The sequence below is a fragment of the Entelurus aequoreus genome, linkage group LG09, assembly GCF_033978785.1.
Source record: "Entelurus aequoreus isolate RoL-2023_Sb linkage group LG09, RoL_Eaeq_v1.1, whole genome shotgun sequence".
Classification (NCBI taxonomy): Eukaryota; Metazoa; Chordata; class Actinopteri; order Syngnathiformes; family Syngnathidae; genus Entelurus; species Entelurus aequoreus.
This window is the reverse complement of record NC_084739.1, coordinates 63,155,312-63,181,589: the sequence shown is the minus strand read 5'-3', so window position 1 is coordinate 63,181,589 and position 26,278 is coordinate 63,155,312. Positions and strand designations below refer to the sequence as shown.

Genomic DNA, 26,278 nt, shown 5'->3' with positions numbered 1-26,278 from the left:
CCTACATAGAGGTTTTTGTTTCGTGTCTCTACGATATTCGTACTGGGAGTTAGATGAAGTTGTGTCTGTGTTTTTTTTCCTAGGTGCTGCGGCACAGTGGTTCTTTTCTTTGAAGGCTCGTAAAATCAAAACCGTAGCACTTATTAAAACGCTTTCGCCAAATTTTAATCAGAAGGGTTCAATCTCTCTCCTGTAGTAGTTTGAAGCCAAAACGACAAACGCGCTCAGAGGAGATAACGTTTGATGTTTGGTGACCGCTTTTTAAGAAAAAATTGTTTTGAAGTGGGGATATCAAACTTCCTGTTGATTTTTGCTGAAGGATGTCAATCTATGAAATGTAGGTCTAAGTGAGACCTACGTAGAGGTTTTTGTTTCATGTCTCTAAGACGTTCCTACCGGAAGTTACAAGCAGTTTTGTCTGTGTTTTCCTCTAAAAAGCAGTTTTGTCTCTGTTTTATTCAAAAATTGCGCTAGAGCGCAATTTTGAGTTTTGGGGTTCAGTTTTTTTTTAGATCGCAATGTCCACCAGTCCCGATGTGTGTAAGAATTTTGGTGAGTTTTGAGGTCCTGCAGGGGGCCGTGTAATTTGCAGTTGATTTCTCAATGTATTTGTGACACTCCCTCCCCCCAATGTCCTAATTCAACTTTACCATGGAGCCGACACACTGTCACCTCATTGAATGATGTTATTATATTCATGTTAGCATTTCAGATAGCTAGTCATTAGCGCTGTAGTTGCCAGCTAGCGATTAGCGCTCTAGTTTCCAACTAACAATTAGCGTGTTAGTTGTCAGCTAGCGTTTAACGCCCTAGTTGTCTGCTAGCAATTGGTGCACTAGTTGCCAGCTAGCGATTACCGCTCTCTGTTTGCCAGCTAGTGATTAGCACTCTAGTTTCCAGCTAACAATTAGCGTGTTAGTTGTCAGCTAGCGATTAGCGCTCTGGTTGCCAGTTAATGATTAGCTCTCTAGTTGTCAGCTAGAGTTTAACGCTTAGTTGTCTACTAGCAATTGGGGCACTAGTTGCCAGCTAGCGATTACTGCTCTCTGTGTGCCAGCTAGCGATTAGCACTGTAGTTTCCAGCTAACAATTAGCGTGTTAGTTGTCAGCTAGCGTTTAGCGCCCTAGTTGTCTGCTAGCAATTGGTGCACTAGTTGCCAGCTAGCGATTACCGCTCTCTGTGTGTCAGCTAGCGATTAGCACTCTAGTTTACAGCTAACAATTAGCGTGTTAGTTGTCAGCTAGTGATTAACGCTCTGGTTGCTAGTTAATGATTAGCTCTCTAGTTGTCAGCTAGAGTTTAACGCTTAGTTGTCTACTAGCAATTGGGGCACTAGTTGCCAGCTAGCGATTACTGCTCTCTGTGTGCCAGCTAGCGATTAGCACTCTAGTTTCCAACTAACAATTAGCGTGTGAGTTGTCAGCTAGCGTTTAACGCCCTAGTTGTCTGCTAGCAATTGGTGCACTAGTTTCCAGCTAGCTAATACCGCTCTCTGTTTGCCAGCTAGCGATTAGCACTCTTGTTTCCAGCTAACAATTAGCGTGTTAGTTGTCAGCTAGCGATTAGCGCTCTGGTTGCCAGTTAATGATTAGCTCTCTAGTTGTCAGCTAGAGTTTAACGCTTAGTTGTCTACTAGCAATTGGTGCACTAGTTGCCAGCTAGCGATTACCGCTCTCTGTGTGCCAGCTAGCGATTAGCACTCTAGTTTCCAGCTAAAAATTAGCGTGTTAGTTGTCAGCTAGCGTTTAACGCCCTAGTTGTCTGCTAGCAATTGGTGCACTAGTTGCCAGCTAGCGACTACCGCGCTCTGTTTGCCATCTAGCGATTAGCACTCTATTTTACAGCTAACAATTAGCGTGTTAGTTGTCAGCTAGCGATTAGCGCTCTGGTTGCCAGTTAATGATTAGCTCTCTAGTTGTCAGCTAGAGTTTAACGCTTAGTTGTCTACTAGCAATTGGTGCACTAGTTGCCAGCTAGCGATTACCGCTCTCTGTGTGCCAGCTAGCAATTAGCACTCTAGTTTCCAACTAACAATTAGCGTGTTAGTTGTCAGCTAGCGTTTAACGCCCTAGTTGTCTGCTAGCAATTGGTGCACTAGTTGCCAGCTAGCGACTACCGCGCTCTGTTTGCCAGCTAGCGATTAGTACTCCAGTTTCCAGCTAACAATTAGCGTGTTAGTTGTCAGCTAGCGATTAACGCTCTGGTTGCTAGTAAATTATTAGCTCTCTAGTTGTCAGCTAGAGTTTAACGCTTAGTTGTCTACTAGCAATTGGTGCACTACTTGCCAGCTAGCGATTACTGCTCTCTGTGTGCCAGCTAGCGATTAGCACTCTAGTTTCCAGCTAACAATTAGCGTGTTAGTTGTCAGCTAGCGTTTAACGCCCTAGTTGTCTGCTAGCAATTGGTGCACTAGTTGCCAGCTAGCTAATACCGCTCTCTGTTTGCCACCTAGCGATTAGCACTCTAGTTTCCAGCTAACAATTAGCGTGTTAGTTGTCAGCTAGTGATTAACGCTCTGGTTGCTAGTTAATGATTAGCTCTCTAGTTGTCAGCTAGAGTTTAACGCTTAGTTGTCTACTAGCAATTGGTGCACTAGTTGCCAGCTAGCGATTACTGCTCTCTGTGTGCCAGCTAGCAATTAGCACTCTGGTTTCCAGCTAACAATTAGCGTGTTAGTTGTCAGCTAGCGTTTAACGTCCTAGTTGTCTGCTAGCAATTGGTGCACTAGTTGCCAGCTAGCTAATACCGCTCTCTGTTTGCCAGCTAGCGATTAGCACTCTAGTTTCCAGCTAACAATTAGCGTGTTAGTTGTCAGCTAGCGATTAGCGCTGTGGTTGCCAGTTAATGATTAGCTCTCTAGTTGTCAGCTAGAGTTTAACGCTTAGTTGTCTACTAGCAATTGGTGCACTAATTGCCAGCTAGCGATTACCGCTCTCTGTGTGCCAGCTAGCGATTAGCACTCTAGTTTCCAGCTAACAATTAGCGTGTTAGTTGTCAGCTAGCGTTTACCGCCCTAGTTGTCTGCTAGCAATTGGTGCACTAGTTGCCAGCTAGCGATTACCGCGCTCTGTTTGCCAGCTAGCGATTAGCACTCTAGTTTCCAGCTAACAATTAGCGTGTTAGTTGTCAGCTAGCGATTAGCGCTCTGGTTGCCAGTTAATGATTAGCTCCCTAGTTGTCAGCTAGAGTTTAACGCTTAGTTGTCTACTAACAATTGGTGCACTAGTTGCCAGCTAGCGATTACCGCTCTCTGTGTGCCAGCTAGCGATTAGCACTCTAGTTTCCAGCTAACAATTACCGTGTTAGTTGTCAGCTAGCGTTTAACGCCCTAGTTGTCTGCTAGCAAATTGGTGCACTAGTTGCCAGCTAGTTAATACCGCTCTCTGTTTGCCAGCTAGCGATTAGCACTCTAATTTCCAGCTAGCAATTAGCATGTTAGTTGTCAGCTAGCGATTAGCGCTCTGGTTGTCAGTTAATGATTAGCTCTCTAGTTGTCAGCTAGCGTTTAACGCCCTAGTTGTCTGTTAGCAATTGGTGCACTAGTTGCCAGCTAGCGATTACCGCTCTCTGTGTGCCAGCTAGTGATTAGCACTCTAGTTTCCAGCTGACAATTAGCGTGTTAGTTGTCAGCTAGCGTTTAGCGCCCTAGTTGTCTGCTAGCAATTGGTGCACTAGTTGCCAGCTAGCTAATACCGCTCTCTGTTTGCCAGCTAGCGATTAGCACTCTAGTTTCAAGTTAACAATTAGCGTGTTAGTTGTCAGCTAGCGATTAGCGCTCTGGTTGCCAGTTAATGATTAGCTCTCTAGTTGTCAGCTAGAGTTTAACGCTTAGTTGTCTACTAGCAATTGGTGCACTAATTGCCAGCTAGCGATTAACGCTCTCTGTGTGCCAGCTAGCGATTAGCACTCTAGTTTCCAGCTAACAATTAGCGTGTTAGTTGTCAGCTAGCGTTTACCGCCCTAGTTGTCTGCTAGCAATTGGTGCACTAGTTGCCAGCTAGCGATTACCGCGCTCTGTTTGCCAGCTAGCGATTAGCACTCTAGTTTCCAGCTAACAATTAGCGTGTTAGTTGTCAGCTAGCGATTAGCGCTCTGGTTGCCAGTTAATGATTAGCTCCCTAGTTGTCAGCTAGAGTTTAACGCTTAGTTGTCTACTAACAATTGGTGCACTAGTTGCCAGCTAGGGATTACCGCTCTCTGTGTGCCAGCCAGCGATTAGCACTCTAGTTTCCAGCTAACAATTACCGTGTTAGTTGTCAGCTAGCGTTTAACGCCCTAGTTGTCTGCTAGCAAATTGGTGCACTAGTTGCCAGCTAGCTAATACCGCTCTCTGTTTGCCAGCTAGCGATTAGCACTGTAATTTCCAGCTAGCAATTAGCATGTTAGTTGTCAGCTAGCGATTAGCGCTCTGGTTGTCAGTTAATGATTAGCTCTCTAGTTGTCAGCTAGCGTTTAACGCCCTAGTTGTCTGTTAGCAATTGGTGCACTAGTTGCCAGCTAGCGATTACCGCTCTCTGTGTGCCAGCTAGTGATTAGCACTCTAGTTTCCAGCTGACAATTAGCGTGTTAGTTGTCAGCTAGCGTTTAGCGCCCTAGTTGTCTGCTAGCAATTGGTGCACTAGTTGCCAGCTAGCTAATACCGCTCTCTGTTTGCCAGCTAGCGATTAGCACTCTAGTTTCCAGCTAACAATTAGCGTGTTAGTTGTCAGCTAGCGATTAGCGCTCTGGTTGCCAGTTAATGATTAGCTCTCTAGTTGTCAGCTAGAGTTTAACGCTTAGTTGTCTACTAGCAATTGGTGCACTAATTGCCAGCTAGCGATTACCGCTCTCTGTGTGCCAGCTAGCGATTAGCACTCTAGTTTCCAGCTAACAATTAGCGTGTTAGTTGTCAGCTAGCGTTTACCGCCCTAGTTGTCTGCTAGCAATTGGTGCACTAGTTGCCAGCTAGCGATTACCGCGCTCTGTTTGCCAGCTAGCGATTAGCACTCTAGTTTCCAGCTAACAATTAGCGTGTTAGTTGTCAGCTAGCGATTAGCGCTCTGGTTGCCAGTTAATGATTAGCTCTCTAGTTGTCAGCTAGAGTTTAACGCTTAGTTGTCTACTAGCAATTGGTGCACTAGTTGCCAGCTAGCGATTACTGCTCTCTGTGTGCCAGCCAGCGACTAGCACTCTAGTTTCCAGCTAACAATTAGCGTGTTAGTTGTCAGCTAGCGTTTAACGCCCTAGTTGTCTGCTAGCAATTGGTGCACTAGTTGCCAGCTAGCGATTACCGCGTTCTGTTTGCCAGCTAGCAATTAGCACTCTAGTTTCCAGCTAACAATTAGCGTGTTAGTTGTCAGCTAGCGATTAGCGCTCTGGTTGCCAGTTAATGATTAGCTCTCTAGTTGTCAGCTAGAGTTTAACGCCCTAGTTGTCTGCTAGCAATTGGTGCACTAGTTGCCAGCTAGCGATTACTGCTCTCTGTGTGCCAGCTAGCGATTAGCACTCTAGTTTCCAACTAACAATTAGCGTGTTAGTTGTCAGCTAGCGTTTAACGCCCTAGTTGTCTGCTAGCAATTGGTGCACTAGTTGCCAGCTAGCTAATACCGCTCTCTGTTTGCCAGCTAGCGATTAGCACTCTAGTTTCCAGCTAACAATTAGCGTGTTAGGTGTCAGCTAGCGATTAGCACTCTAGTTTCCAGCTAACAATTAGCGTGTTAGTTGTCAGCTAGCGATTAGTGCTCTGGTTGCCAGTTAATGATTAGCTCTCTAGTTGCCAGCTAGAGTTTAACGCTTAGTTGTCTACTAGCAATTGATGCACTAGTTGCCAGCTAGCGATTACCGCTCTCTGTGTGCCAGCTAGCGATTAGCACTCTAGTTTCCAGCTAACAATTAGCGTGTTAGTTGTCAGCTAGCGATTAGCGCTCTGGTTGCCAGTTAATGATTAGCTCTCTAGTTGTCAGCTAGAGTTTAACGCTTAGTTGTCTACTAGCAATTGCACTAGTTGCCAGCTAGCGATTACTGCTCTCTGTGTGCCAGCAAGCGATTAGCACTTTGGTTTCAGCTAACAATTAGCGTGTTAGTTGTCAGCTAGCGTTTAACGCTTAGTTGTCTACTAGCAATTGGTGCACTAGTTGCCAGCTAGCTAATACCGCTCTCTGTTTGACAGCTAGCGATTAGCACACTAGTTTGCAGCTAACAATTAGCGTGTTAGTTGTCAGCTAGCGATTAGCGCTCTGGTTGCCATTTAATGATTAGCTCTGTAGTTGTCAGCTAGAGTTTAACGCTTAGTTGTCTACTAGCAATTGGTGCGCTAGTTGCCAGCTAGCGATTACTGCTCTCTGTGTGCCAGCTAGCGATTAGCACTCTAGTTTCCAACTAACAATTAGCGTGTTAGTTGTCAGCTAGCGTTTAACGCCCTAGTTGTCTGCTAGCAATTGGTGCACTAGTTGCCAGCTAGCTAATACCGCTCTCTGTTTGCCAGCTAGCGGTTAGCACTCTAGTTTCCAGCTAACAATTAGCGTGTTAGTTGTCAGCTGGCGATTAGCGCTCTGGTTGCCAGTTAATGATTAGCTCTCTAGTTGTCAGCTAGAGTTTAACGCTTAGTTGTCTGTTAGCAATTGGTGCACTAGTTGCCAGCTAGCGATTACCGCCCTCTGTGTGCCAGCTAGCGATTAGCACTCTAGTTTCCAGCTAACAATTAGCGTGTTAGTTGTCACCTAGCGTTTAGCGCCCTAGTTGTCTGCTAGCAATTGGTGCACTAGTTGCCAGCTAGCGATTACCGCTCTCTGTGTGTCAGCTAGCGATTAGCACTCTAGTTTCCAGCTAACAATTAGCGTGTTAGTTGTCAGCTAGCGATTAGCACTCTGGTTGTCAGTTAATGATTAGCTCTCTAGTTGTCAGCTAGAGTTTAACGCCCTAGTTGTCTGCTAGCAATTGGTGCACTAGTTGCCAGCTAGCGATTACTGCGCTCTGTTTGCCAGCTAGCAATTAGCACTCTAGTTTCCAGCTAACAATTAGCGTGTTAGTTGTCAGCTAGCGTTTAGCGCCCTAGTTGTCTGCTAGCAATTGGTGCACTAGTTGCCAGCTAGCGACTATCGCGCTCTGTTTGCCAGCTAGCGATTAGCACTCTAGTTTCCAGCTAACAATTAGCGTGTTAGTTGTCAGCTAGCGATTAGCGCTCTGGTTGCCAGTTAATGATTAGCTCTCTAGTTGTCAGCTAGAGTTTAACGCTTAGTTGTCTACTAGCAATTGGTGCACTAGTTGCCAGCTAGCGATTACTGCGCTCTGTTTGCCAGCTAGCAATTAGCACTCTAGTTTCCAGCTAACAATTAGCGTGTTAGTTGTCAGCTAGCGTTTAGCGCCCTAGTTGTCTGCTAGCAATTGGTGCACTAGTTGCCAGCTAGCGACTACCGCGCTCTGTTTGCCAGCTAGCGATTAGCACTCTAGTTTCCAGCTAACAATTAGCGTGTTAGTTGTCAGCTAGCGATTGGCGCTGTGGTTGCCAGCTAACAATTAGCGTGTTAGTTGTCAGCTAGCGATTGGCGCTGTGGTTGTCCGCTGGCGTAAGACCAAGCTCCGGTTGTCTCTCCCCGTGCGCAGGACGGCTTCACCCCCCTGGCGGTGGCCCTCCAGCAGGGCCACGACCAGGTGGTCTCCCTGCTGCTGGAGAACGACACCAAGGGCAAAGTGCGTCTGCCCGCCCTGCACATCGCCGCCCGCAAGGACGACACCAAGGCGGCGGCCCTGCTCCTCCAGAACGACCACAACGCCGACGTGGAGTCCAAGGTAAGTCGTGTTTGATACCATGTGACCACTCGTGAGGATTTCAACCCCAGAGGAGCCTTTTTGTCCCCTTCCTTCTTCTTCTGTTGTTTCCCTGACTAACCACACACTCTCTCCTCTCTTGGCGGACTTGGTAGATGATGAATAGAACCACAGAGGTACTCCTCAACTCTGTACATGACTTAGTCTGTTCATTTCAGCTCATCAATGGTCTGAAAAAGAACCCTAACCCCCCTCAAAAAACACAAGTGAAGCCCCTTCATCCCGACTGTTTCATCCTCCTCCTCCTCCTCCTCCTCCATGGCGCCACTCATGTAGAAGATAGTCTCGGGTGGAGAGAGAGAGCGAGACCGCTGGATTAATGGCGCATGTTTGCTGATTATGGCTGGACGCTTGGCTAGCCAAGCTTTTCCTGGATTTTTAATGGTTTCATGGTGCCTAAAATGTAAGCTTTGGCTCTTATTTTTGGCAAACAATTTGTGTCTGAATTGACTTCAGAGTCCATGAAACTGATTAACGTGATAATCAGGATGTAACGCATGTCAGGTGGTTATCACTTTGTCCTCAACCTGCATGGCACATTTATTCACACTAATGCTTTTATTCATTACTTAGAGTTTATAGAACTTAACAAATGACTAGCTAAAATTTTTTTTTTTTTTTTTTACTTTTTTTAATGCAGGTCTATATCAACTTAATGTTGTGACCGGGTGAATCTACACACTGTTTCTGAAGTTTATTTCCTTCCCTGTCTGGAAGAAAAAAGGGGTCGACAACTTCAAGATTTATAGTACAGGCCAAAATGTTTGGACACGCCTTCTCATTCATGTGTTCATTTTCTTTATTTTCATAATAATAATAATAATTAGGGATGTCCGATAATGGCTTTTTGCCGATATCCGATATTCCGATATTGTCCAACTCTTTAATTACCGATACCGATATCAACCGATATATGCAGTCGTGGAATCAACACATTATTATGCCTAATTTGGACAACCAGGTATGGTGAAGATAAGGTACTTTTTTTAAAAAATTTATAAAATAAGATAACTAAATTAAAAACATTTTCTTGAATAAAAAAGAAAGTAAAACAATATAAAAACAGTTACATAGAAACTAGTAATTAATGAAAATTAGTAAAATTAACTGTTAAAGGTTAGTATTATTAGTGGAGCAGCAGCACGCACAATCATGTGTGCTTACGGACTGTATCCCTTGCAGACTGTATTGATATATGTTGATATATAATGTAGGAAGCAGAATATTGATAACAGAAAGAAATGGGGGGAGGGAGGTTTTTTGGGTTGGTGCACTTATTGTAAGTGTATCTTGTGTTTTTTATGTTGATTTAATTAAAAAAAACAAAAAAAAACGATACAGATAATTAAAAAAACGATACCGATAATTTCCGATATTACATTTTAACGCATTTATCGGCCGCATCCCTAATAATAATAATAATAATAATAATAATAGATTTTATTTGTAAAAAGCACTTTACATTGAGCAAACAACCTCAAAGTGCTAGTGTATTAAAAAATAAATTAATAAAAAGATAATAAAACTAAAACTAAAACAGCCTAATAGCTAGAACTAGTATGCATACATTAAAAAAAAAAAGGCTTTTTTAAAAAGAAGGGTTTTTAAGCCTTTTTCTAAAAGCATCCACAGTCTGTGGTGCCCTCAGGTGGTCAGGGAGAGCGTTCCACAGACTGGGAGTGGCGGAGCAAATTTCAATGTCAAATCAACGTCAGAACCCGACATTGAATAAACGTCGTCAAAAAGCATGTTGTTTCAACGTTATCTTTGAGTTGTAGAATATTGGTTGGGAAAGATCAAATTTCAAAGGTCAAATCAACGTCAGAACCCGACATTGATTAAACGTCGTCAAAAAGCACGTTGTTTCAACGTTATGTTTGAGTTGCTCAACGTCAGGACCTCATTCAACAAGTTGTCGACGTTGTTTCAATGTCTTGTGCCTGCTGGGCAAACTGTGGCTCTCCAGTGTTGTTGGTGAACCTTCACTTCCCATACTTGACTTCTTTGCGGGTCGTTGTCAAATCTTTCCACAACGCTCGCGGGTGGAGCGGCCCCACGTCGCACTACAGGGCAGTTCATCGGAAAAACGAACGAGGAAGCGCGACAAAAACATGGCATGGGCTCAAAGCAGCGGTTCTTAACCTGGGTTGGACGGAACCCTAGGGGTTGGGTGAGTCGGGCTCAGGGGTTCGGCGGAGGTCAAGACACACCCGACTCATGGTGTAAATAAAAACTTCTCCCTATCGGCGTATTACGGATACGACAACAGCAGAAGTCAGACTGATTTGCAGGTGTGTCATTTGTTGTGAGTTTATGTTGGTTTTGTTGTTTGAACAAGGTGATGTTCATCCACGCTTCATCAAGTGCACCAGTAATAAAACATGCTAACACTTTAGTATGGGGAACATATTCACCATTAATTAGTTGCTTATTAACATGCAAATTAGTAACATATTGGCTCTTAACTAGTCATTATTAAGTACTTATTAATGCTTTAAACGGCATGGCCTTATTACAGGGTGTCCAAAGTGCGGCCCGGGGGCCATTTGCGGCCCTCAGCTAATTGTTTACCGGCCCGCCACACATTCTGAAAAATTGATAATATTGCAAAAATTTAAAAAAAAACATTTTAAAAAAGTGGAATGAGGTGAAATCTAACAAAAGTTGCAATGTTGACACAAAGCTGCCATGCAGGCTGTATATTTTCCTTTTGTCTTTCTTTTTCTTTCTTTTTTGCCGTTGCTAAAAAACAAGACTAAAAATTTATGTTATAATGAATTATTACTTAAAAAATATCACTTTAAAATGTTTTATGTGGAAAAAATATTGCATATATTGTGTGGTTGCCATATAAAAACATCAACGTTTTATTTGACAAAAGAGCATAAAAACAAACAAAATAATAGTTCAAACGTAAAATCGACAGATATATCTGAAGTTGATCTCGTAATTTAAGTGTTAAAAGTGAAAATAAACTAATAAAAATGTATCACTTTATGAGTGGGGGACCTTTTGGAACCCAAATATATTTAGTAGGATTTTATTTAATTTTTTACTGTGATTATTCAAAAATATTAAAGACTTAAAATCAATGGTGTCCTGCATTATTGATCTTTTAAGGCTCTAATTACTAAATACTGCATATTTCAGTTTTACTATAAAAAACAAAGTTTTTTTTAACTTTACATCAACCTCAAGTTGATATAGAGATTTACTGTAAGCGTTAAATAAAAAATAATAATAATAATTTGACTTATTTTTAACAGTTTAATGACTGAGACCCTTTATAGTCCCCGGGAGACCTAAAGGTTAAAAAAAAAAAAAAAATCCATATATTTTGTTAAGGTTTGAAAATGAAAAATATCAAAATGGCCCCCGCAAGCTTAAATTTTTCCGTGTACGGCCCTCAGTGGAAAAAGTTTGGACACCCCTGCCTTATTATAACCCTAACCCTCTAACCCTAACCAAATAACTCTAAATTAAGTCTTTATTACTTAGAATATGTTCCCCTATTGTCCAAATAACTCTAAATTAAGTCTTTGTTACTTAGAATATGTTCCCCTAGTGTCCAAAAAACTCTAAATTAAGTCTTTGTTACTTAGAATATGTTCCCCTAGTGTCCAAATAACTCTAAATCAAGTCTTTGTTACTTAGAATATGTTCCCCTAGTGTCCAAAAAACTCTAAATTAAGTCTTTGTTACTTAGAATATGTTCCCCTAGTGTCCAAATAACTCTAAATTAAGTCTGTGTTACTTAGAATATGTTCCCCTAGTGTCCAAAAAACTCTAAATTAAGTCTTTGTTACTTAGAATATGTTCCCCTAGTGTCAAAAAAACTCTAAATTAAGTCTTTGTTACTTAGAATATGTTCCCCTAGTGTCCAAATAACTCTAAATTAAGTCTATGTTACTTAGAATATGTTCCCCTAGTGTCCAAATAACTCTAAATTAAGTCTTTGTTACTTAGAATATGTTCCCCTAGTGTCCAAATAACTCTAAATTAAGTCTTTGTTACTTAGAATATGTTCCCCTAGTGTCCAAAAAACTCTAAATTAAGTCTTTATTACTTAGAATATGTTCCCCTAGTGTCCAAATAACTCTAAATTAAGTCTGTGTTACTCAGAATATGTTCCCCTAGTGTCCAAAAAACTCAAAATCAAGTCTTTGTTACTTAGAATATGTTCCCCTAGCGTCCAAATAACTCTAAATTAAGTCTTTGTTACTTAGAATATGTTCCCCTAGTGTTAAAAAAACTCTAAATTAAGTCTTTATTACTTAGAATATGTTCCCCTAGTGTCCAAAAAACTCTAAATTAAGTCTTTATTACTTAGAATATGTTCCCCTAGTGTCCAAATAACTAAATTAAGTCTGTGTTACTTAGAATATGTTCCCCTAGTGTCCAAATAACTCTAAATTAAGTCTTTGTTACTTAGAATATGTTCCCCTAGCGTCCAAATAACTCTAAATTAAGTCTTTGTTACTTAGAATATGTTCCCCTAGTGTTAAAAAAACTCTAAATTAAGTCTTTATTACTTAGAATATGTTCCCCTAGTGTCCAAAAAACTCTAAATTAAGTCTTTATTACTTAGAATATGTTCCCCTAGTGTCCAAATAACTAAATTAAGTCTGTGTTACTTAGAATATGTTCCCCTAGTGTCCAAATAACTCTAAATTAAGTCTTTGTTACTTAGAATATGTTCCCCTAGTGTCCAAATAACTCTAAATTAAGTCTGTGTTACTTAGAATATGTTCCCCTAGTGTCCAAATAACTCTAAATTAAGTCTTTGTTACTTAGAATATGTTCCCCTAGTGTCCAAAAAACTCTAAATTAAGTCTTTGTTACTTAGAATATGTTCCCCTAGTGTCCAAAAAACTCTAAATTAAGTCTTTGTTACTTAGAATATGTTCCCTTAGTGTCCAAATAACTCTAAATGAAGTCTTTGTTACTTAGAATATGTTCCCCTAGTGTCCAAAAAACTCTAAATTAAGTCTTTGTTACTTAGAATATGTTCCCCTAGTGTCCAAATAACTCTAAATTAAGTCTTTGTTACTTCGAATATGTTCCCCTAGTGTCCAAATAACTCTAAATTAAGTCTTTGTTACTTAGAATATGTTCCCCTAGTGTCCAAATAACTCTAAATTAAGTCTTTGTTACTTCGAATATGTTCCCCTAGTGTCCAAATAACTCTAAATTAAGTCTTTGTTACTTAGAATATGTTCCACTAGTGTCCAAATAACTCTAAATTAAGTCTTTGTTACTTAGAATATGTTCCCCTAGTGTCCAAATAACTCTAAATTAAGTCTTTGTTACTTAGAATATGTTCCCCTAGTGTCCAAATAACTCTAAATTAAGTCTTTGTTACTTAGAATATGTTCCCCTAGTGTCCAAATAACTCTAAATCAAGTCTTTGTTACTTAGAATATGTTCCCCTAGTGTCCAAATAACTCTAAATTAAGTCTTTGTTACTTAGAATATGTTCCCCTAGTGTCCAAATAACTCTAAATTAAGTCTTTGTTACTTAGAATATCTTCCCCTAGTGTCCAAATAACTCTAAATTTAGTCTTTGTTACTTAGAATATGTTCCCCTAGTGTCCAAATAACTCTAAATTAAGTCTTTGTTACTTAGAATATGTTCCCCTAGTGTCCAAATAACTCTAAATTAAGTCTTTATTACTTAGAATATGTTCCCCTAGTGTCCAAATAACTCTAAATTAAGTCTTTGTTACTTAGAATATGTTCCCTTAGTGTCCAAATAACTCTAAATGAAGTCTTTGTTACTTAGAATATGTTCCCCTAGTGTCCAAAAAACTCTAAATTAAGTCTTTGTTACTTAGAATATGTTCCCCTAGTGTCCAAAAAACTCTAAATTAAGTCTTTGTTACTTAGAATATGTTCCCTTAGTGTCCAAATAACTCTAAATGAAGTCTTTGTTACTTAGAATATGTTCCCCTAGTGTCCAAAAAACTCTAAATTAAGTCTTTGTTACTTAGAATATGTTCCCCTAGTGTCCAAATAACTCTAAATTAAGTCTTTGTTACTTAGAATATGTTCCCCTAGTGTCCAAATAACTCTAAATTAAGTCTTTGTTACTTCGAATATGTTCCCCTAGTGTCCAAATAACTCTAAATTAAGTCTTTGTTACTTAGAATATGTTCCCCTAGTGTCCAAATAACTCTAAATTAAGTCTTTGTTACTTAGAATATGTTCCACTAGTGTCCAAATAACTCTAAATTAAGTCTTTGTTACTTAGAATATGTTCCCCTAGTGTCCAAATAACTCTAAATTAAGTCTTTGTTACTTAGAATATGTTCCCCTAGTGTCCAAATAACTAAATTAAGTCTGTGTTACTTAGAATATGTTCCCCTAGTGTCCAAATAACTCTAAATGAAGTCTTTGTTACTTAGAATATGTTCCCCTAGTGTCCAAATAACTAAATTAAGTCTGTTACTTAGAATATGTTCCCCTAGTGTCCAAATAACTCTAAATGAAGTCTTTGTTACTTAGAATATGTTCCCCTAGCGTCCAAATAACTCTAAATGAAGTCTTTGTTACTTAGAATATGTTCCCCATACTAAAGTGTTACCAAAAACATATAACTTTGTCTTGAATTTGAAAAAAAACATGATATTTTTCACTAAAGAAGGGTTGGGTGAATGCGCATATGAAGCTGCTGGGGTTCGGTACCTCCAACAAGGTTAAGAATCACTGACTCAAAGTTAGTAGCAAACATGGCGCCTGGTGGTCCCGTGAGTGCCTTTTGACCAATCATTGAGGATAGTTGGCCGTACTCTTTAAACTGGACTCAGCTAGTAAAATCATTTGGTGTTTTTGCTTCTGAGAAGTTGCTACGTGCTGTAAAAAGTCATCAAGCATTTTGCATGAGTTCAGAGTAGCAAAACTAGGTTTGCTTTAAAGTGTTTATCATTTTGTATTTTTTCTTGTCCAACTTGTGGTACACCTGCTTCAGTTCCACAGCCTCATGCTGACGTTATTTGGACAGCTGTCGCTCACTAAGCCAGGATGTGGCTCTGGTTCAGGATGTTGGCTCCATTAGCGTCCCAATGGAAACAGGAAGATTAGATTTAGTTGTCATCTATTCCAGTGCTGGTACAGAAAGCACATCCAAGCCCAAATGGTATCCTGAATTGTGTGGTCATACCATTGGTGCTCCCCCCCGTGATGATGCTTTCATTAAAAAGACAGGAAGTGGGTTTTTTTTGTTTTCTATTGCAAAATAATGTTTGTTGTGTTGTTTCCCCCCGACCAGAGTGGCTTCACCCCACTTCACATCGCGGCCCACTATGGCAACATTAACGTGGCCACGCTGCTGCTGAACAGAGGAGCCGCCGTAGACTTCATGGCCAGGGTGAGTTGGCAGCGCCCTCTGGTTTCCCGGAGGCGTACTGACATCATTGAGTTAAAGAAAACATCAAATGTGCAGTGGAACTTTGATTTCTTTTTGCTAACTATTAGCTGGAGCCAAATACAAACCCCGTTTCCATATGAGTTGGGAAATGGTGTTAGATGTAAATATAAACGGAATACAATGATTTGCAAATCCTTTTCAAGCCATATTCAGTTGAATATGCTACAAAGACAACATATTTCATGTTCAAACTCATAAACTTTTTTTTTTTTTGCAAATAATAATTAACTTAGAACTTCATGGCTGCAACACGTGCCAAAGTAGTTGGGAAAGGGCATGTTCATCACTGTGTTACATGGCCTTTCCTTTTAACAACACTCAGTAAAGGTTTGGGAAGTGAGGAGACACATTTTTGAAGTGGAATTCTTTCCCATTCTTGCTTGATGTACAGCTTAAGTTGTTCAACAGTCCGGGGGTCTCCCTTCTGCTATTGCAGGTGCCACACATTTTCAATGTCTGGACTACAGGCAGGCCAGTCTAGTACCCGCACTCTTTTACTATGAAGCCACGTTGATGTAACACGTGGCTTGGCATTGTCTTGCTGAAATAAGCAGGGGCGTCCATGGTAACGTTGCTTGGATGGCAACATATGTTGCTCCAAAAGCTGTATGTACCTTTCAGCATTAATGGTGCCTTCACAGATGTGTAAGTTACCCATGTCTTGGGCACTAATACACCCCCATACCATCACACATGCTGCCTTTTACACTTTGCGCCTATAACGATCGGGATGGTTCTTGTCCTCTTTGGTCCGGAGGACACGACGTCCACAGTTTCCAAAAACAATTTGAAATGTGGACTCGTCAGACCACAGAACACTTTTCCACTTTGCATCAGTCCATCTTAGACGAGCACAGGCCCAGCGAAGCCGACGGCGTTTCTGGGTGTTGTTGATAAACGGTTTTCGCCTCGCATAGGAGAGTTTTAACTTGCACTTACAGATGTAGCGACCAACTGTAGTTACTGACAGTGGGTTTCTGGAGTGTTCCTGAGCCCATGTGGTGATATCCTTTACACACTGATGTGGCTTGTTGATGCAGTACCGCCTGAGGGATGGAAGGTCACGGGCTTAGCTGCTTACGTGCAGTGATTTCTCCAGATTCTCTGAACCCTTTGATGATATTACGGAGCGTAGATGGTGAAATCCCTCAATTCCTTGCAATAGCTGCTCGAGAAAGGTTGTTCTTAAACCGTTCAACAATTTGCTCAGGCATTTGTTGACAAAGTGGTGACCCTCGCCCCATCCTTGTTTGTGAACGACTGAGCATTTCATGGAATCTACTTTTATACCCAATCATGGCACCCACCTGTTCCCAATTAGCCTGCACACCTGTGGGATGTTCCAAATAAGTGTTTGATGAGCATTCCTCAACTTTATCGGTATTTATTGCCACCTTTCCCAACTTCTTTGTCACGTGTTGCTGCCATCAAATTCTAAAGTTAATGATTATTTGTAAAAAAAAAATTTTTTATCAGTTTGAACATCAAATATGTTGTCTTTGTAGCATATTCAACTGAATATGGCTTGAAAAGGATTTGCAAATCATTAAATTCTGTTTATATTTACATCTAACACCATTTCCCAACTCATATGGAAACGGGGTTTGTATGTCAACGCTTCATTCTTTTCATTCAGCCATCTTGTGCTTGCTCAAATTGAAGAAAGTGACTAATACTTTTTTTTTTTTATTATGATGAGAACGGGCTTTTTTGGAAAAAGATGCCAAAGCAGACTTATATGACCGCGGAGTAAAATACCCAACCTCTTCCATTCCCCCGCTGTCTGCTCCTTTCTCCTCTCACATCGGATGCTAATTTGCACATGCTAATTATAAAGTGGATTTTACCTTTTAAAAATGTTAATTTTTGTATAAATTTGGTTTGTGATTTCTGATTAAGGCACCAAAGGGACTTTTTTGGCAGAGCAACGCATGCAGGATAGTTCAGCTTGTCGTTGTTGTTAATCGTTTTTGCTAGTTAATAAGTAGCCAGTTAGTCAGTGGTCAGATTGTTTGTTTGTGAGCGCGAAATAAAAGGAAGAAAAGGAGCAAGTCGACCTTTGATTCAAAATAGTTACGGCTAATTTCGCACAGCGCCAGTAAAATACCTTCTTGAAAAAGTGAGGTGGTTAGTCAGTGAATGTTTGTGCTGCTCCCTGCGACTAATCACGTGTTACGTGGCCGCCTGTAGATGAGAAGATAAACACACACACACACACACACATACATGTCTTGCCTACTTTGTGTGGACCCACGTTTGGTTAGTGGGTTGTGAGGGCCCCCCTTTCCACTATAGCTAGAATGATGAAAAAATATACATCTAGCCCTAGATTGGAGTAGAGAGTTGCAACTAGGGATGTCAGATAATGGCTTTTTCCGATATCCAATATTCCGATATTGTCCAACTCTTTAATTACCGATACCGATATCAACCGATACCGATATCAACCGATATATGCAGTCGTGAATTAACACATTATTATGCCTAATTTGGACAACCAGGTAGGGTGAAGATAAGGTACTTTTTTTAAAAATTTATAAAATAAGATAAATAAATTAAAAACATTTTCTTGAATAAAAAAGAAAGTAAAACAATATAAAAACAGTTACATAGAAACTAGTAATTAATGAAAATGAGTCAAATTAACTGTTAAAGGTTAGTACTATTAGTGGAGCAGCAGCACGCACAATCATGTGTGCTTACGGACTGTATCCCTTGCAGACTGTATTGATATATATTGATATATAATGTAGGAACCAGAATATTAATAACAAAAAAGATACAACCCTTTTGTGTGAATGAGTGTAAATGGGGGAGGGAGGTTTTTTGGGTTGGTGCAATAATTGTATGTGTATCTTGTGTTTTTATGTTGATTTAATAAAAAAAAACAAAAAAAAAACAACAACAACAACAAAAAACGATACCTATAATTTAAATAAATAAAAAAATAATAATAATAATATCGATAATTTCCGATATTACATTTTAAAGCATTTATCGGACATCCCTAGTTGCAACCTCACTTCAGAATGCAAAACACACAAAGTAAAAAAACTATTTTACTTTTGTAGTTGTGAGGACCAGGCAAATGTCCTCACAAGTCAAAAGATCCTCACAGAAAGGGTGGTTTATCAAGTGTATGTCCACACAAGGATGGTGAGACAAGTGCACACACACACACACACACACGCACACACACGCACACACACACACAGATGATTTCTCCCAGTAATTAAAGGGACCACACGGCCTTTGTTTTGCCGCGTCTAATCAAGCCTTGTTTGTGCTAATGTGCTGCTGTTGTTGTGCAGAATGACATCACGCCGCTCCACGTGGCCTCCAAGAGGGGCAACAGCAACATGGTCAAGCTGCTGCTGGACCGAGGCTCCAAAATAGAAGCCAAGACCAAGGTGAGACCGCCAGTTTTCCAAATAAGAGGTTTTACACCTTCAGTATTCCAGTTGGACTCGGCCTCACGGTGTGTTCAAGGACAGCAGCTATTATTTTGAACACCCCAGTGAAACACTGTGAATTTGATTGGTCTACATTAGTTTACATAACTATTTACTCAAATAATAATAATCATACACTAATGCAATATTATATCATTTTGTTGAATTACATTTACCAAAACCTGTTTGCAGTAATACATTACTGATTACTGCTTTCAACACTACTAAAAAAACGGGTCATTAAGCTTATTTAAAACACATACCATTATAGTAATATAACATGATAATTTAAATTAAAATACCATTTTCTTATAACATGTACTTGTAACTGCTCTCAACAATACGGTACTTGTAAAAAAATAAAATAAAAAGTGTTATGCATTCATGTAGTTTGACAGTAAACTTGCAGTGCATAAATACTCCAAAAAAAAATTTAAAAAAATTAAAAGAATAATAAATGATTGATTTGTATAAATCGTCTAAAAAAAATAATAAATTAAAAGAATAATAAATTATAAATTTTGTATAAATCGTCTAAAAATAATAATACCGTAATTTCCGGACTATAAGCCGCACCTGACTATAAGCCGCACCAGCTAAATTTAGGGGAAAATACAGATTGCTCCATATATAAGCCGCACCCGACTATAAGCCGCAGGGTTTTGATGTGTAATTAGCGTAGTATATAGGGGTTCCCGCTACCACGGAGGGGATTGTCGGGACAGAGATGACTGTTTGGGAACGCAAAGCGTCCCATTTATTAACAATAAATCTTTCAATCATTCAATCAAACTTTCACATCTTTGACATGGCGAACAGCATTCGTGCAGAGTACAAATAATACAACGCTGCAAAGTAATACAAAGTGCTCGCCTGGACGTTATCAAAATAACCAGCCTACCGGTATATGAAAAGTCAGTCTTTAATCATTGTGTCATCGTCTTCCTCCTGCGTACTAAAACCACCGAAATCCTCTTCGTCGGTGTCGGAGAAGAACAGGCCGTATATAAGCCGCACCCTTGTATAAGCCGCAGGGACCAGAACGAGGGGGAAAAGTAGCGGCTTATAGTCCGGAAATTACGGTAACTGCTCTCAACAATACCGTATTTTTCGGAGTATAAGTCGCACCGGAGTATAAGTCGCACCGGCCGAAAGTGCATAATAAAGAAGGAAAAAAAACATATATAAGTCGCGCTGGAGTATAAGTCTCATTTTTTGGGGAAATGTATTTGATAAAAGCCAACAGCAAGAATAGACATTTGAAAGGCAATTTAAAATGTCTAAAGAATAGTGAACAACAGGCTGAATAAGTGTACGTTATATGAGGCATAAATAACCAACTGGTATGTTAACGTAACATATTATGGTAAGAGTCATTCAAATAACTATAACATATAGAACATGCTATACGTTTACCAAACAATCTGTCACTCCTAATCGCTAAATCCCATGAAATCTTATACGTCTAGTCTCTTACGTGAATGACATCAATATTATTATTGGATATTTTACGCTAATGTGTTCATCATTTCACACATAAGTCGCTCCTGAGTATAAGTCGCACCCCCGGCCAAACTGTGAAAAAAACTGCCACTTATGGTCCGAAAAATACGGTACTTGTAAAAATAAAATAAAAAGTGTTATGCATTTGACAGTAAACTTGCAGTGCATAAATACTCCAAAAAAATTAAAAGAATAATAATTTATTGATTTGTATAAATCGTCTAAAAAAAAAAAAAATTAAAAGAATTATAAATTTTGTATAAATCGTCTAAAAATAATAATAAATTAAAAAGAATAATAAATTATTAATTTTGATTGATTACAAATTATTTTACCTTGCTGTTTCATTTATATTGTTTTATATACATTTTTGTTATTATTGAAATCTTAATATAACAGTAATGTAATTAATAGTGAGCGTGCACAGTTTATACATTATTTAAATCAGGGGTCCCCAAACTTTTTGACTCGAGGGCCGCATAGGGTTAAAAAAATTTGGCCGGGGCCAAGCTGTGTGTGTGTGTGTGTATTGTTTGGGTCACCCCAAACTTTTGAACGGTAGTGTACATATATATATATATATATATATATATATATATATATATATATATATATATATATATATATATATATATATATATATATATACATATATATATATATATATATATATATATATATGTGTATGTGTGGGAAAAAAATCACAAGACTATTTCATCTCTACAGGCCTGTTTCATGAGGGGTTTCCTCAATCCTCAGGAGATTTTAATGGAAGCATTCACATACCATATAGGGCACAGAGCGGGTGGGTACAGGCAGGCGTGGGGGCGTGGTGGATTGGCTCATGTGTTGCCTAGGAGGTGTTTCCTTCTGTGACGGCATGCTGATACAATTTCGCTGCGTTTGTTGAGGGATGACAACTCTGGACGGTATATGATAAACAGTTTCTCTTTTAAGCATAGGTTGCATCTTTTGTTACCACTGTTGTAAGGTGTGCTGGATGCAAGAATTTGCCATGTTATTGAGTATTCAACATTATTAACGACTCCAAAACCGACAAAAGCTGCAACTTCCGCAAGAAACCTGATTGCCCTCTCAACGGGGGGTGCTTACAATCATCAGTTGTTTACCAAGCAAAGGTAATACGCAAGGACATTAACACATCCGACACATACGTAGGATTAACTGAGGGAGAATTCAAAACCAGATGGAACAATCACAAGGCTTCTTTCAGATGCAAAAGCCTGCGGAACACTACAGAACTCAGCAAACACATTTGGAATCTCAAAGACAATAATGTTGAATACTCAATAACATGGCAAATTCTTGCATCCAGCACACCTTACAACAGTGGTAACAAAAGATGCAACCTATGCTTAAAAGAGAAACTGTTTATCATATACCGTCCAGAGTTGTCATCCCTCAACAAACGCAGCGAAATTGTATCAGCATGCCGTCACAGAAGGAAACACCTCCTAGGCAACACATGAGCCAATCACCACGCCCCCACGCCTGCCTGTACCCACCCGCTCTGTGCCCTATATAAACCATGGTATGTGAATGCTTCCATTAAAATCTCCTGAGGATTGAGGAAACCCCTCATGAAACAGGCCTGTAGAGATGAAATAGTCTTGTGATTTTTTTCCCACACATACATATTACGCTCTACCACGGTATCGAGCACTATTTTTTGGATAATCTAATTAAGACATATATATATATATATATATATATATATATATATATATATATATATATATATATATATATATATATATATATATATATATATATATATATATATATATATATATATATATATATATATATATACACATTGTCTTTATAATCCGTTTTGTCATTTAACATCAATTAACATTGATGTTCATCAACATTTAACATTGTCACGTTATCGATGGGAAAATTCATTTTTAGACAATATGATTAGCCTGAGCGACTAGGAGACACCAAGAGTAACAAGCGGTAGAAAATGAATTAGAAAGGAAATATTTTTTAAAAATTAAAAACAATTATTTTTATTTTTTATGTTTTTTAACTTGGGACTTCCTGTGGGCCGGATTTTGGATGCTGGGGGGCCGGATCCGGCCCGCGGGCCATATTTTGGGGACCCCTGATTTAAATAGATGAATAATAATATTTTAATAAAAAAATGTTATTATATTGTTTTAATACAAATAATTATATTTTGTCATTTTGTATTGTTTTACTTATACTATAAAAATGTGAGCCATTACCTCCCTGCTTGGCACTCAGCATCAAGGCTTGGAATCGGGGGTTAAATCACCAAAAATGATTCCTGGGCGCGGCCATTGCTGCTGCTCACTGCTCCCCTCACCTCCCAGGGGGTGATCAAGGGTGATGGGTAAAATGCAGAGAATAATTTCGCCACACCTAGTGTGTTGTAGTTTAACTTTAACTTAACATTTGTATTATTGTTTGTGTAGGCACGCGCTTACTAACTCATTTTTGAGGATTTGTTATTTTATTTGAAATATGTGGGCGAATGACTCTTTAAAAAAAACAAACACTTGCTCAATCCTCGCAGGACGGCCTAACTCCTCTTCACTGCGGAGCGAGGAGCGGCCATGCCCAGGTGGTGGAAATCCTGCTGGATCGAGGAGCTCCGGTGCTGTCCAAGACCAAGGTAACATCATCACTTTGGGAGAGGCTCTTGGACTTGGTGTGTGTGGTCAGCTCCATAGCGGGACAGGTGACCTTTAACCTTGTCAGTACTTGACCACACAGCGCCTAGAGCTGTGCTGATGTCTCAGGGTCTCCGCAACGTCCGTGCCACCTGAGCGGCAGCACTCTGACCTGGCGTGGACCACCAATGTAACCATTTAGACGTTGTTGTAATGGCCTGGTTATAACAATGCTCCCGCAGTCTCCCCACAAACACTCTTTGAAGCATCCCCGCTGACTTCTCTCCTTTTGTCTGCCTCTCTTTCTCTTCCTCTTCCTGCGCTCCCTCAGAACGGCCTGTCCGCGCTGCACATGGCCACTCAGGGCGACCACCTCAACTGTGTGCAGTTCTTGCTGCAGCACGACGTCCCCGTGGACGACGTCACCAACGACTACCTGACGGCGCTGCACGTGGCCGCCCACTGCGGACACTACAAGGTGGCCAAGCTCATCGTGGACAAGAAGGCCAACCCCAACGCCAAGGCCTTGGTAATGGACCCACTTATATTAGCCAACACGGGTCTCCATTCAAAGCAAGAAGTGAGAAGAAAACAGGATAAAAATAAGAACATGTAAATCCGATTACAAGGATATGAAATAATCTGAATATGAGACTAATAACATTAGAAAATCGGAATAATAACATGAAGAAATGAGGATAAGAACAGGAAAATGTGAATACAGGGACATGAAATATTGTGAACATAAGAACGAAAAATGATTATTTCAGAAAATGAAAATAATAACATGAGGAAATGAAAATAGGAACAAAAAAAATGGGGATACGGGGGCATGAGATAATGTGAATATGACAAGAATAGTTTGGAACATGAGAAAATGAGAATGATGACGTGAGAATAAAAAAATGAGAAAAATTAGAATAAGAACTTGGTAAAATTAAGAACAAGAAAACCTAAATACAGGGATGAGAAATAATGTCAATGTGAAAATAACATTTGATTATATAAGAACTTGGGAAAATTAGAATAAGAACATGAGAAAATTAGAACACGACAGGACAATTTTGCTATAGAGAATTGAGAATTATAACATTAGGAAAAATAATACATTCCGAATACGGTGACATGAGATAATGTGTATATGAGAACAAGAAAATGGTATTTTATAAGAACATGAGAAAATGAGAATAATAACATACGAAAATTAAAATAAAACATGAGAAAAATAAGAACATGTAAATCTGATTACAAGGATATGAAATAATCTGAATATGACAGTAAGAACATGTGATTATATGAGAACATGCGAAAATAAGACTAATAACATTAGAAAATCGGAATAATAACATGAAGAAATGAGAATGAGAACAGGAAAATGTGAAAACAGGGATATGAAATATTGTCAACATAAGAACGAAAAGTAATTATTTCAGAAAATGAAAATAATAACATGAGAAAAGGAAAATAGGAACAAACAAAAAAAGGGAATACGGGGAAATGAGATAATGTGAATATGACAACAACATTTTGGAACAAGAAAAATGAGAATAATGGCATGAGAATAAAAATATGAGAAACATTAGAATAAGAATTTGGTCAAATTAAGAACAAGAAAACCTAAATACAGGGATGAGAAATAATGTGAAAATAAGAACATTTGATTAAATAAGAACAGGCAAAAATGAGAATAATAACTTGGGAAAATGAGAATAAGAACATGAGAAAATTAGAACACGACAGGACAATTTTGCTATAGAGAATTGAGAATTATAACATTAGGAAAAATAATACATTCTGAATACGGTGACATGAGATCATGTGAATATGAGAAGAAGATTTTAGAACATGAGACAATGAGAATGATGACGTGAGAATAAAAATATGAGAACCATTTTAATAAGAACTTGGTAAAATTAAGAACAAGAAAACCTAAATACAGAAATGAGAAATAATTTCAATGTGAAAATAACAACATTTGATTATATAAGAACTTGGGAAAATGAGAATAACAACATGAGAAAATTAGAACACGACAGGACAATTTTCTATAGAGAATTGAGAATTATAACATTAGGAAAAATAATACATTCTGAATACGGTGACATGAGATCATGTGAATATGAGAACAACAAAATGGTATTTTATAAGAACATGAGAAAATGAGAATAATAACATACGAAAATTAAAATAAAACATGAGAAAAATAAGAACATATAAATCTGATTACAAGGATATGAAATAATCTGAATATGACAGTAAGAACATGTGATTATATAAGAACATGCGAAAATAAGACTAATAACATTAGAAAATCGGAATAATAACATGAAGAAATGAGAATAAGAACAGGAAAATGTGAATACAGGGACATGAAATATTGTCAACATAAGAACGAAAAGTAATTATTTCAGAAAATGAAAATAATAACATGAGAAAATGAAAATAGGAACAAACAAAAAAAGGGAGTACAAGGGCATGAGATAATGTGAATATGATAACAACATTTTGGAACATGAAAAATGAGAATAATGGCATGAGAATAAAAATATGAGAAAAATTAGAATAACAACTTGGTAAAATTAAGAACAAGAAAACCTAAATACAGGGATGAGAAATAATGTCAATGTGAAAATAAGAACATTTGATTATATAAGAACTTGGGAAAATGAGAATAAGAACATGAGAAAATTAGAACACGACAGGACAATTTTGCAATAGAGAATTGAGAATTATAATATTAGGAAAAATAATACATTCTGAATACGGTGACATGAGATCATGTGAATATGAGAACAAGAAAATGGTATTTTATAAGAACATGAGAAAATGAGAATAATAACATACGAAAATTAAAATAAAACATGAGAAAAATAAGAACATGTAAATCTGATTACAAGGATATGAAATAATCTGAATATGACAGTAAGAAAATGTGATTATATAAGAACATGCGAAAATAAGACTAATAACATTAGAAAATTGGAATAATAACATGAAGAAATGAGAATAAGAACAGGAAATGTGAATACAGGGATATGAAATATTGTCAACATAAGAACGAAAAGTAATTATTTCAGAAAATGAAAATAATAACATGAGAAAATGAAAATAGGAACAAAAAAAATGGGAATACAGGGGCATGAGATAATGTGAATATGACAAGAATAGTTTGGAACATGAGAAAATGAGAATGATGATGTGAGAATAAAAATATGAGAAAAATTAGAATAAGAACTTGGTCAAATTAAGAACAAGAAAACCTAAATACAGGGATGAGAAATAATGTGAAAATAACAACATTTGATTATATAAGAACAGGCGAAAAAGGAGAATAATAACTTGGGAAAATGAGAACAAGAACATGAGAAAATTAGAACACGACAGGACAATTTTGCTATAGAGAATTGAGAATTATAACATTAGGAAA

General features: G+C 38.5%; 1 protein-coding gene across 24 annotated transcripts in view; it reads left to right on the top strand.

Annotated features, from left to right (window-relative positions):
* The window catches only part of LOC133657617 (ankyrin-3-like), a 280,491-nt gene that overhangs the window by 100,238 nt on the left and 153,975 nt on the right, over positions 1-26,278 (top strand). For 17 of the 24 annotated variants that reach the window (XM_062059155.1, XM_062059163.1, XM_062059154.1 and 14 more), the window contains exons 6-11: positions 7,583-7,768; positions 7,903-7,923; positions 15,075-15,173; positions 18,545-18,643; positions 22,755-22,853; positions 23,183-23,380. In XM_062059155.1, the coding sequence (XP_061915139.1) occupies positions 7,583-7,768; positions 7,903-7,923; positions 15,075-15,173; positions 18,545-18,643; positions 22,755-22,853; positions 23,183-23,380 (702 nt within the window). The remainder of the gene's footprint in view (positions 1-7,582; positions 7,769-7,902; positions 7,924-15,074; positions 15,174-18,544; positions 18,644-22,754; positions 22,854-23,182; positions 23,381-26,278) is intronic. The other 7 variants (XM_062059147.1, XM_062059142.1, XM_062059141.1 and 4 more) reach the window with 1 other exon arrangement.